This window comes from Gadus chalcogrammus, chromosome 9, assembly GCF_026213295.1.
Source record: "Gadus chalcogrammus isolate NIFS_2021 chromosome 9, NIFS_Gcha_1.0, whole genome shotgun sequence".
In the NCBI taxonomy this organism is placed as follows: Eukaryota; Metazoa; Chordata; class Actinopteri; order Gadiformes; family Gadidae; genus Gadus; species Gadus chalcogrammus.
In genome coordinates this window covers 21,820,735-21,833,892 of record NC_079420.1, presented here as the reverse complement: position 1 = coordinate 21,833,892, position 13,158 = coordinate 21,820,735, and the positions used below count along the sequence as shown (strand labels likewise).

Sequence of the window (13,158 nt, the reverse complement as noted above, 5' to 3'; positions counted from 1 at the left end):
CACACACACACACACACACACACACACACACACACACACACACACACACACATACACTCACACACATGCAGACACACACACACACAAAAATATTGGCACCTTATAAAATATCAGATTACATGAGGTCATATTGGCTTCATCCCAATCCATGTCTGGTCTCACTGAGTCTGGTCAACATTTCCTGTTTCTCCTCCCCCCATAGTTTACAGTTCTCTGCCAGCTGTAAATAAAAGAAAATAAATAAAAACAAAAAAACAACTGCTCTTAGTATGCTGAGAGTCAGGTTTGTGTCTCTACCTGAGTCTCCAGTGTTCGTATTCTTGCTTCAGATGTTTCTAATTTGTGAAACAAAGTGAGTCTCTCCTCTTCTGGAAACACCTTTGGTGCCTGAGAAAGGGAAATTAATATTTATTTTACCATAGAACCGTGCTTCATAGAACAACAAAGAGGATTATCAAAGGTCATTCAAACTGCATGAAAAAATAATGACTACCTATGTAAGGATTATTTGGTTATGTTTTGGTGGTACTTTGAGATGCATGAAGACAATCAAAACGTAAATATCTACCAATTGGCAGTAAAGTGTAGTGTACTCCCAGACAGAAATATACTGAGATAGATCCTCAATGACTGCATCCTAACTATGAGCTTCTTAGGGGCCACTCACACTAGGGCCGCGGCCCCGTGCCCGAGCTCATTTGCATACTAAAGTCTAGAACGTTTGGCTAGTGGGACCACGCCATCCGTATTCCAGCACGGAACAGCCCCTTGGCCACGGCACACTCGGGAGAGGTGTGCCGTGGCCAAAGTACAGATGCTAATGAGATGACACGCGGATACGCAACGTGAGCTGGATGACGTAGTCCTTGCGCGACCCTTCTTTCTTTATAGGTCCATGCCCTTCTTCCCCACAACAATCATTTTAAACAATGGCGGCAAGCGGTTCATGAGTGGGTTTACGTTGGTGCGATAGTGAAGTCGAGTGTTTTCTTTGGGCCGACGACAGCATTCACGTTGTTGTTCTCCATTGTTGTTATGGTGGCGAGGACGCTTGGCGATGACGTATTTATCGTATTACGACGTGATGACGTATGTATGAAGGAGCAATCGTGCCCAGGCCAAGGCCTTTGGGAGCAGTGTGACCACAGGCCAGCGGGGGGAGTGGGGAGGGGGGGAATCGTGCTGAATCTTCCTGCAGCCTGGAACAGGCAAACGGCCCTAATGTGAGTTGCCCCTTAGAGCCAAATAACCAAAACCTACCTATTATTTTAAAGGGCGCCTATATTACCACCTGTTGTGAGCGTGATTAGCCATTAGAAGCCGTTTCAAACTGATGTCACTAAGGCACAGGAAACGGCAGATTTTCAAACGGATTGCAATGGCTGATTACACTCACACCTGGTGGTATAATAGGGACCCTTTAAGACATGCAAATGTTGGCTAAGGGGCTAAAGAGTGATTAGTATCTCTGGAACCAACTGTAGCACACCCTTATTTTAAACACCATAGTGTAAGATGGACGGAATCGGTGTGTGTGTGTTTATCAAAGTCACCTGTGCTGACTGCTGCACCCGAGAGGCATAAATCTGCTGATTCAGCAGCTCTAGCTCACGCTTTATCCCAGCGTTCTCTGCGGCCAGGGCCTGCTCCATCTCTGCTCTTCCAGCGTCAACTACACACAAACACGCACACACACACACACACACACACACACACACACACACACACACACACACACACACACACACACACACACACACACACACACACACACACACACACACACACACACACACAAACACACATACAGACACACACACACACACACACACACACACACACACACACACACACACACACACACACACACACACACACACACACACACACACACACACACACACACACACATACAGACACAAACATACACAGACAAACAGCTAGAAAGACACACACACACACACACACACACACACACAGACAGAGACACACACACACACACACACACACACACACACACACACACACACACACACACACACACACACACACACACACACACACACACACACACACACATACACATACATACACAGCCGGTTTGTAATTGTATACTACAGATGTAGAAGTTAGAGACAGGTGCAGTTATTTTGAAAATGTATTTAGCATCCGTACCTTCTGTCAGTTTTTTCCCAACATGCTTTTTGTCCTCACTCTTTCTATTCCTCTCTGTCAACCTGTTATCGAGCACTTTTTCCATCTTCTCAATCACCTGCACCAATAAAGAAGCACACCAACAAATTCACGCCTTGATCGAATGGACTTTAGCCAGATGTAACACAAAAATAGATATAAACTATAACTCAAAATGATATAAAATCATTTTGGTTAACAGAAGAGCTTGGGTGGGTGAACCTTCTCCTGCTGTTTCACCGTGGCCTCCAAGCTTGCCACCCGAGCCACATGACTCTGGCAGAGCTGCACCTCCTTTTGCTGCTCCTGGTAGGCCTTCTGCAGCCTCACGTGCTCCTTCTCATGGTCGTTCCTCTGCACCACATGCAAGAGAGCAAGAGTTAGGCAATATTCCACTCCCTGGTGAATTGTCCGCTCGTTGCAACAAGAGTATGTGGGGAGTTTGAATGCTGACCCTGATCATCTCGTTCTGCAGCTGCTGCACCTTGTCCCGGTGCCCACCAGCCTTCCTCATCTCACTGGCCAGCTTGAACTTCAGATAGGCTTTATCAGAGCACAACAAAGAAAAGGTGACTGTTACATAAACTGTGATGTCATATTCGGCTGAATTATCTGTCCCCCCCCGTCCCTCCCCCAATTCTGTCTTTGCGGTTCTTTCATAGAACGGATGGAGGGAGTTCGACAAACTCTCTAGACCGCCCGAGTGTTGTCAGGCGGTCTACGGCTTGATCATCTCTCGAGACATCCAGCTCACATCAAAGCTCCCAGCAGAACAGGTTTCCTGTGGGGAGACCAACTAATCTCCTCCTTTTGCTTTCTTTGGCTTTGATGCCAACCAAGGGGAACATGCCTTTACTGAGGGCCACACACTGTCCTTCAGCAGATAAGGGCTGCAGGCTCCACACGGTTTGTCAGGATCCTAGACGTAAATGAGCTGCCTTATCTCTGCATAACACAGACTGTTATAGTGGAGCACAGACACCCAGCCAACAAGGACTAACAGCACAGACAGATGTCCGCTGAAACCAATGAGTATTTGGACCTGGGATATATACCTTATAACAAATATGATATAAAAAATATTATGTTCAACCAAATCCCAAGTCAAATTAAGGAAATGAATATGATGTAGTTATAAACATGTCCCATAAAAACACTTTGGGAAATCAGTGCCCTTGTTATTTTTTCATGCATTTTCATGCATTTGACCACCAAGGAATTGAGGATCTTGAGGAGCAGCAGGGATACGCGTTGGGCTGCCGCGGCTCTCTACCTATCCGGTCCGCTATCTCAGCCTTGGTCATGACGTCGAAGTCGGCGTCGTCCAACAGCTGCTGGCCAAGGTCCTGGTGCAGCGACAGGTCGCAGAGGAGCCGGCTGTTCTCCGCCTCCAGGGTCACCACAAGCGTCCTCAGACCAACCATGTCCTCCGCCATCTTGTCCAGGGCCGAGCGGTAGCTCTCCACGTCCTGCCGGGGGGGGGGGGGGGGGGGACGACAAAATAATGTCCCTTTATTTTATTATAAAATAAAGGGACATGATACACGTAGATAACAACAAAAACATAAAACAGCATAGCGTACCTTATTTAACTCAGATATGAATCTACTTTAATTTGACTTATTTATTGGGTGTCTGAAATTCAACAATACGAAATGCTGGATAATTTCCTGAAGATACCTTTGCTTGAGTCATGTCTATTGAATGTGTGTATCACATTGACAGCCTCAAAGGGCCAGAAAAGGACCCTCCCCCTAACCCTTCACCCTGCACCTTCCAGAGGGAAGAGCCTTGAGATGAACTCAGTCAGAACAGGGAGCCGTGGTTCCAGGGACGGCGTGATAGGAAGCACATGAGCAGACATTAAACAGAACCCATACAAAGGCTGTGCAGAAGTGAGCTAGTAGAAAATAGTTGAATAGAAATTAGTTTGACATTGTGCAGCTGACTCTCAGTTGTTGGTCTGTTTCACCACTAGATGTCCCCTCTAGTCCATCTTATAACAGATTCAACAGGCCGAACGGAACCAAGGGTGCCAAGCAGGATTAAGACCGTTTATAATGTTGTAACATGGAAGACAATTCTTCATGCAGCTTACTGTCTAGGTAATTAACCTCGGTGTCTCTTGGTTTTCTCTGCAAGCAGGCGTCAACACAGACAGCCCGTGCGAATCTAATCAGGGGAGTTTTCTGTGCTTGCCATGGATTGCATGAGGTTGTGGTGCAATGCAACAATACCAGTGTTGACAAATTCGTTTTTAAAATATTCACCCCCCTCAAGGCAAAAAACAATGCACAGATATATGTGGAGTGAACTGTGAGATCTCGGATGGACAGGCAGACAGATCACAAGGAGGTCTGGCATTTTCAGAATCAGATTCAAAAGAAACAAATATTTCACGTATGCAGCTTTACAAATACATTTTCCTGGACACAAATGTCAGGGGACAAAAAGCCATCTCCCCAGCCTTGCCATATTGTACTGCCCCTTCTGTCCCTGAAGAATGTAAATGCAGCAGCGCTTTCACTGCCTTTGCACTGCGGCCTTGCATTGTCGCCCCCGAAGCAATTAGGAGCCCGTGCCCATTGTTGACGAGCTCTTTCATGAGGACCTCGCTCATGTCAGGCATGTGCCTGCAACACGCTGCTGCAGGGAACACGTTGCAGCATTGTTCCCTGTCTCCTGCTCTCTCCCACTCTATCAGCTGGGGTACTGAGAGCGAGAGAGAGAGAGAGAGAGAGAGAGAGAGAGAGAGAGAGAGAGAGAGAGAGAGAGAGAGAGAGAGAGAGAGAGAGAGAGAGAGAGAGAGAGAGAGAGAGAGAGAGAGAGAGAGAGAGAGAGAGAGAGCATGCATGTGTCTTATGTGTGTGTGTGTGTGTGTGTGTGTGTGTGTGTGTGTGTGTGTGTGTGTGTGTGTGTGTGTGTGTGTGTGTGTGTGTGTGTGTGTGTGTGTGTGTGTGTGTGTGTGTGTGTGAGTGCGTGTTTGCGTACGTGTTTGTGTGTGTGTGTGTGTGAGTATGTGTTTGCGCTTGTCTGCGTGCGTGTGTGTGTGTGTGTGTGTGTGTGTGTGTGTGTGTGTGTGTGTGTGTGTGTGTGTGTGTGTGTGTGTGTGTGTGTGTGTGTGTGTGCGTGCGTGCATGAACGATTTGATGCAGGAGGGGGCTTGAATGATTAGGAGACTCCAATCCAGGTTGATGTGCTTGTAGCTCCCGTGGGACAGCGGGGTGAAATGGAGCATTTCATTGAGAGGGGGCAGGGCCAAGGGGTGGGACCGGGGGGACTGAGACCCCGTGATCTGGTCCCAGCAGGCATGATGGAAGAGATGACTTCTTCCATGGAGTCATCATGGAGTTGAATAGGGTGAAGCTAGCTGGGAGATATCCAACCTTTTACAGGCTTTTACGTCGACTATTCAATGACACTTCCAACGGACGTTAACATATTTTGTTTCTTCATACCAACTCGCTGTCCAGTCATGGTGAAATCATCATATAAGGAAAGCTTCACCTTTCAAATATTCTCAGTTTGTAAATTGACTGACATCCTCTTTTTTATATAATTAACTATATTAATCATGAATAAAAGAGAATGTTTGATTTATAGAAAAAAAACTGCCTTATGTGATCCTGTAAAAAAAATACGTTAAAGCATGCAGAAAAAACTCTAGATTCCCCCCGGCTAAAATGCTGCAAATATCAGCCCAATCAACACGGTCTCGTTTAGAGTGCAATCAGTCTCAAAATAAATGTTAATCTATTCCACTGGCTGCCATTTTGTCCCTCCGCAGTGTGCAGGGAGGAGAACATGTGTGACATGAGAAGGAGAGGCCGTTCAGTGAGCTCTGCCAGCAGCCTGCGTCACCCTGGACTTTATAATAGCAGACATCTCAGCATGGCGTCCAATCCACCCGCTATTATCTACGCTCTTATAGTAGGGAAGGATCTCAAAAAACTGGATTTATTATTTTCAAAAGCAGATATTATACAAACCTAATGCTGAAGATATAGGACTTCACTATCTCAAGGCTATCTAACACTTTTCTTACATTTTTCCCATCACTCAAATTTTAATTTTCAGAAAGATATAATGTTTAGTGTTCATTTTGCAAACAGTTTACTCTGTAACAGTATACAGTGGATATATGCCCCACATATATGCCCAACATATATGTGGGGCATATACACTGTATACTGAAGCAATGTTCTCCTTAGAGCAGGGGTTCTCAAAGTTTTGACAGCTGAGGGCCAATTTAGGAACCCAAAATTTGACTGAGGGTCGGCAGACGTCAGCAGCCCAGTGGTGAAAAAAAACATTGCACAGTGGACCACTGGGAGTGAGGTCAAGTGAGGTCTAAATCACAAAACTGAGGTTCATCCTTTCAAAGTAATGTACAGTCGGATTAAAACTAACAAATAACAGGATTTAATTGAAAGCTAGAGAGTCGACTTTTCTCTTTATATTTATTACATTTATGTTTAAATTAATTTTGTTATTAAAAATCTTTCTTTTTTTAACTTACATCTATATGTCATTGCGGGCCGCCAGGAATGTTTCTGCGGGCCACCATTGGCCCGCGGGCTGCACTTTGAGAGCCAATGCCTTAGAGAGACAAGTTGAAGGAAAATTCTCATGAGAGAGCTGTGTTTTAGGTCAGTGTAAACTCACCTTGGTCTGAAGGGTAAGCCTCTCAGATGTGTTTTCCTCGGCCTTAAAATCAGGTAGAGGTAGCCTGAAATATGAACATAAAATCAGCGTTAAATAACACCACATCTAGATCAGTAACATGTTGAGTGTTGAACTTTAATCAATGATGAAATAAAAAATGATAATAATTAAGAATATTAAATAATCAAATCAATAATAATTACAAATAAATACAAATACAAATCATTTGTCTGTCTTGATAATTATCAAGTTAAAAACACGTCATACAATTAAAAATCGAATCAAAAACACGTCATAATAACAATTGTTGCCGAACATTTCCAGGCTTGTGTTTGTGTGTGACGCTACCGTTTGTGTGCATGCAGAACCTGGTAGGTCTTCCCCGGCTGGGACGGGGAGGCCGGCTGCCCCTCGCTGGGCATGGCTCCTCTCCCCTCAGCCGGAGGGCTCTGGGAGGCCGACCCCCCGGGGCTGACTGGCTGCCGGTCTTCTGGAAGGATCGGAGCCAGTGCATTGTGGGACGGAAGGTCAAACGTGCTGCTCAGGAGCTGAGGGAGAATTCAGCCCATGGTCGATAGATGTTTTATCCACAAGTCCTTCTTAACTGCCAACTCTCCTCAAAACAGATGTGAGATTAATATTTAATATTGTATCAGAATGTAACGCAAACAGACTATAGGCTGATATTATGGAGCGCATGTTAGCCGACGCCGCTACCCAAGATAAACAGCAACAACACTTTTGCAACCATGTGTGGGCGGACGTGTGTCGTGTGTGAATGCAGAACCAAAGCATCCACTCATAAGTACCCAGGAGCCTCTCTCCACGCAGAGTTACTCTAACCTTTCCCTGCCCGTTTTGCTTGCATGGCCTGCAACACCCACTTGGATATTCATAGAGGTTCTTGCGTTATTCTGCATAACAGCCAGAGACACATAAGTGGCCACTCAGCTCCAGCGGTCAACACCCCGGCAGAGCTCCGTACGGGCTTATTATTAATCCACCTCGATGGACGCCATTCACCGGGATTTGCTATGGTTGCCAAGCAACATCATTAGATGATGAAAACATAGTGAACAAGTATTTGTTCAAAAATCTATTCCTGGTTGATATGCATATATTATTTTACATACATACATGTATAGGCTATCATGTTTGCGGGGTCATAAGGCATACCTTACTGGTTTTGTGGTTGCTGGCTGGCCTCGTCTCTGGTTTAGATGTCATCCTTAGATGGGGAATATGGGTCCTGGTTGCACGTGTGAAACCCGCTCACCCAGCAGATGAACTGAAAGCAGCACTCTCATGCGTGACTAATCTCCAGTAACCACAACACAACACAGGCGTAGCAACTTCAAAACGCCACCAAGGAGGATCACTATTATCCAGGGACACAATGCACTCCTGAAATTATTCATTCAACCGTTTCGACTCATAACACATGATACAACCTCCGCCTCAACGAATGAAACTCTGATTATGGACCGACTAAATAGAATACAACCTTTAAAATCAAGCAGCGACTACGGGCCAAAAGCACAGAAGACAACCTTTCAAAAATGATTTAGAGACTATGGAATTAGAATGATGCATGGCACCAGGTAATAATGAAAAGCAATAATCCATGATCAAGTTTAACACGCCAGCTGGGATGCCCTGGGGTTCTCCGCAGCATTAGAAATCAATCTGGATCAACGGTGATCTCCATGAGGTGAAGTGGCATGTGAACAGAATCAATGGAATCAGAGCAGGTGTCAGCGCAGTTGAATGCCAGCGCCTGGACGGTCTCACCGTCGTTATGGAGATGAGAGGGACGGGACTAATGAGGTCCGGGAAGGGGAGACGTGCGCAGTGATACCTGTGTCTCTCTCTCTCTCTCTCTCTCTCTCTCTCTCTCTCTCTCTCTCTCTCTCTCTCTCTCTCTCTCTCTCTCTCTCTCTCTCTCTCTCTCTCTCTCTCTCTCTCTCTCTCTCTCTCTCTCTCTCTCTCTCTCTCTCTCTCTCTCTCTCTATATATATATATATATATATTTGTATTACCAGACAGTATAATCCTGCAACATATAGCACCACACAAATACCAAGTCAAACCAATAATTGGTGTGCATCCATATATACATCTAATTATCTTTGATGGATAGCTAAGGGAATCATTGATTCAATTGAATTTCTGTGAAACCTTGACTGTATAAGTAGGCCTAGGTAGGGGACTGTGTGTGTGTGTGTGTGTGTGTGTGTGTGTGTGTGTGTGTGTGTGTGTGTGTGTGTGTGTGTGTGTGTGTGTGTGTGTGTGTGTGTGTGTGTGTGTGTGTGTGTGTGTTTGCCTTTGTGCTTTGTATACAAATGTGTTTGTCTTGTGATTTCCTTTACATGATCAAAGCAAACAGATTGTGACACAATAGAAAACCATTCCATTCTGGATGCAGGTCAGGAATACAGGTAGCATGAGGGCCATGTTGTGATTCTGGCTAAATTTACATTTCAAACCATTTTCAAAAGGTTCAGATGAGATCCATATCATTTATATTATTATTTATTATTATTTATAACGGTTGTCAGTAAATCCGTAGCCAAATTCCCTGCATGAATATATGTGGTTTTGTATTCTGTTCTGTTAAGTACTTAAATTAATATTTTCTTAACTGTCTCATTTAATACATGCTAAATAATTCACTGTATCCTTGCAGCTATGTGCTCGTGTAGGAGGCGTAAACTCCTTCACTCCATCGAGGGAGACCCTGTTAACCCCAAAACACTTGCAATTTATTCCAACAAATTTGTCAAACCAAACTGTACACATCCTCCACCAGGATTTGGCAGTCACTGCGGCTGTTTTTTATTTTCAAGCGCTGATACATAACCACAGTGGATCTAAAAATGGCAGCAGTACGATCCTCGTCCCCCCATCCTGCAGAGGAAGTGGGGACCTCTGTGCCAACAGAGAGCTGGGGACACAGCAGTCATCAGCATTTCACGCACGACCTGCAAAGTGCAGAAAAATGGGCCGTCTTCCTCTGGATTGACAGCCCAGAGTCTGCTGCCACATGGAGCCTCAATTAGCCTTCCAGAACGAGGACTCTCCCTGGAGCCTTCTCCCCCCCTCTGCTCATCGCCTTCTCCCCTCCTCCCCCTCTCCCCCTCCCTCTGACCCAGTCCTGCAGCTCCACAGCCTCTCTCTCACTGCTGCCTGTCTCCGGTTCCCACCTACCTACTGGGGACCACAGCCAGGTGGGGTGTTAATGGGGATGAAGGGAAACAACGTTTTCTGGGGAAAGCTTAGGCGGGAGGCTGTTGAGAGAGAAGGATCCAACAGTGCAAAATAATACTGAATTAAATAACAGGATACATCTGGTTACACAACCCGGAGACACCGAGATCAGAGTGGTGGTTATTGTTCTGTGAAATAAATGGATTTGAGTCTCTTCATAAATTTCAAAAGCCAATGGCGAATACAATTGGTCTAGTGAATAGAAAACAATTATAAACTACAGTTAAGGCTCTGACTAATTACACAGATGTGATTTATTTCCAGAATATTATTCCAAATAATTATTTTAGAGCCATTTAAAAGCTATTTAAAATAGGCCTAATTCAATTGATACTTTTTTATTTACATTTTTCATTTGATGTATTTGATACACCTACTCAATTATTTATCTGATGAACAACCGATCATATCAATCCAATAAGGATACATTTTAGAATATGAATGATAATCAATGATGATAATTCAATCATCACTACATATATATATGTGTCTGATCCCATCAATGCGTTTGGGTGCATGGCAAATTGGATCGACTGAATTCCCATGAGCAAACCGTTGATTGTTTTCTATGTAATGAAATCTGTGCTCTGTCAGCAAAATCAAAAAAGGAAATTGTTGTGTGTGTGTGTGTGCATGTGTGTGTGAGTGCACCTGTGTGTGTGTGTGTGTGTGTGTGTGCGTGCGTGCGTGCGTGTGTGTGTGTGTGTGTGAAGTCTGTGTGTATGCCTGTTGGTTTCAAGGACATCATGCAGCCTTGAGTCAAGGACACGGAGGGCTGTCAGCCAACGCCAATCCCATTGAGCTCCAGAGCAACACTAAAGCTACGCATGTCAGTAAATCACGACCCGTGATAAACGCTAAGCCACGCTGTACGGTTGTTGCTCTTAAGGCTCCACAGACAAACTAGCTTGGCCTTAATCATATAAGCTGAGTAAGTGATCCTCGTGATATGTATTCAATACACAGGAATTTATTAATGCTAAAATGTATTTTTTAAAGCATCCAAAGTGTGGCTATGATGAATTTGCGTGTTTAATTGAATGTTTAATGAAGTGTTACAATTGGAAACGAACACTTGATGGAAGACAGTATTTATCTTACATAAAACCTTTAATTCACCAATGTTAAGTATCACATTTTAATAATAGAAAGTCAACTGCAATATCACCAACCTTCAAATCGTTTTATCTCATATCTGACAATGTGCCCCAAAGGTGCGTTCAGCCTTCCTAGATACTCGCACCCGATCCCAATCAACCAGTGAAGAAATCCCTCCCAGCGCCCACAGCAGTGGGACCCGTGAGCGCTGAGACCGTCTCAAAGAGTAAACATATAGCTTAGCAAAGCCTTCTCAGAGTAAGCCTGCAGCTCAGAGTTTAGGGTGCTGCAGGCAGCGCCCCGGCCAACCAAGCAGCCCCATCAGCGGCTGCATTTATTTCCAATCTCCCTCCGCGTGGCGTGACCTTTCCGATAGAAGCGGCGTGGCCCTGGCTTAATGACTAACACACCGGTTGACATTTACAGGAAACAGTTGACGTGAGAAGGAACATGAACATGAAGAAACGTGAAAAACCATAACATTGTTTTGTAGCCAAACGGCTTCTAAATAATGGAAGGTGTAAAACGTCCCTACAGTGCACCATAAATTGGGGAATAATAGATGACAGAATTAACACCAATGCACAGGAATGCCCAGGACTGTGGGCAGCGTACAGCCAGCGATGGTTTGCGGTGGAGAAAGGGGTGATTCACGTGTGCACGTCTCCGGCCCTGATGCATCACTTGGGGTTTGACCGGGCTGTCAGCGCTATTGGATTTATATCAGACAACGCCCCTCCCCCCCCCCGTCCCCCCGCTCCAAAATAAAACACAGATCAGAGGTCAGCCGGTCCAGTGATGATGTGTTTAAAGTGCTCAGAGGCATTGGTGGATGTGGCGATGTCTGAGACCTGACTGAAGGTCTAAGCCACCTATTGCCTCTACTTCTCCGACAGGCATGTGCTCTATGACCAGATTCTCCATAGCACTGTGTGAACTGAACAAGAAAATATAAACAACAAATTAAACAAGGAGCGAGGATCAGGTGAAACCAGCGTCCTGTTCAGCGTGCACACACATTGTATTCAAAGGGCAGCGTTTGGGGGTCCCTCATCAGCCAGTTAGTCTACACAGCCTTGTACACCCCATTCGTCATGAGCATAGAGGCAGGGATGGCATTATCCAGGGGTCCATGGGAGGGTTAAAGATCTACATTAGCGTTCCATCGACCTCGTAGGCACCGGGGGAGGGGAGGGGTGCGGTGTGTGGGGGGTGGGGGGGTTATTGTGCACTCTGGAAGCCCACGTCTCTAGAATCAGATAGGAGCATGGAATAGAGTAGTTAACCTCTCGATTCCCCTTCGCCGCGTGGGACAATGCAGCCTTCTGTAACGAGCATGGCTCGGCTATTTACTGCCCGTCGGCTGACGGACAGCCCTGGTTAGACGGAGAGCAGACCATTAGTGGAGCCGGAGACGGCAGAGACAGCCAGACAATAGGCAGCACACTAGTGCTGGGACGACTTCATCGCACCACAGTACGCCTGTGCACAGAGGTGAGGAGTCGCTTGTGTTATTTAGCTGAACGGGAGACTGGGGTGGAGGTGGGAACAAGGCGGGAATAAGCTGTAAATCTAGCTACACGCTCTCTCTCTCCTCCTCTCCCTCTCGCTGCTCCAGCTGTGGGGAGCAGATACAGGCCTGCATGTCTGGGACTTCAAACGGTCTGGTCCCGGTCCAACCCAACCTGCGCTCCAAGCAGAAGCCAAGCCCCCCCCCCCTGTCTCCCCCCCGTACCCACTGTTTCCCCCCCCTCTCCCCCTGGCTCTCCTGCTCGGTGCTTATCTGAGCGCCCCAGGTGGACGCGGTAAACACACAGCGGTTGGTATTGGCGGTAAATAAGGCCGATAGTGGACGTCTTAACGAGTGTTGCCGTGTCCTGAAGACGCGGAGGGAGGGGGGCCGGGGATGTTTGCACACAGCCCTTCGTCAGCGCC

General features: G+C 46.0%; 1 protein-coding gene across 1 annotated transcript; it reads right to left on the bottom strand.

Annotated features, from left to right (window-relative positions):
- Nucleotides 1-136: 136 nt before the first annotated feature.
- Nucleotides 137-8,085, bottom strand: ccdc33 (coiled-coil domain containing 33). Its single transcript, XM_056599708.1, has 10 exons — nucleotides 8,035-8,085; nucleotides 7,207-7,406; nucleotides 6,859-6,922; nucleotides 3,467-3,662; nucleotides 2,648-2,736; nucleotides 2,416-2,547; nucleotides 2,176-2,272; nucleotides 1,554-1,672; nucleotides 298-387; nucleotides 137-220 (listed from the first exon to the last, which is right to left on the bottom strand). The coding sequence occupies exons 1-10, from the start codon at nucleotides 8,083-8,085 to the stop codon at nucleotides 137-139; spliced, it is 1,122 nt and encodes a 373-aa protein (XP_056455683.1).
- Between the last annotated feature and the right edge of the window lie 5,073 nt (nucleotides 8,086-13,158).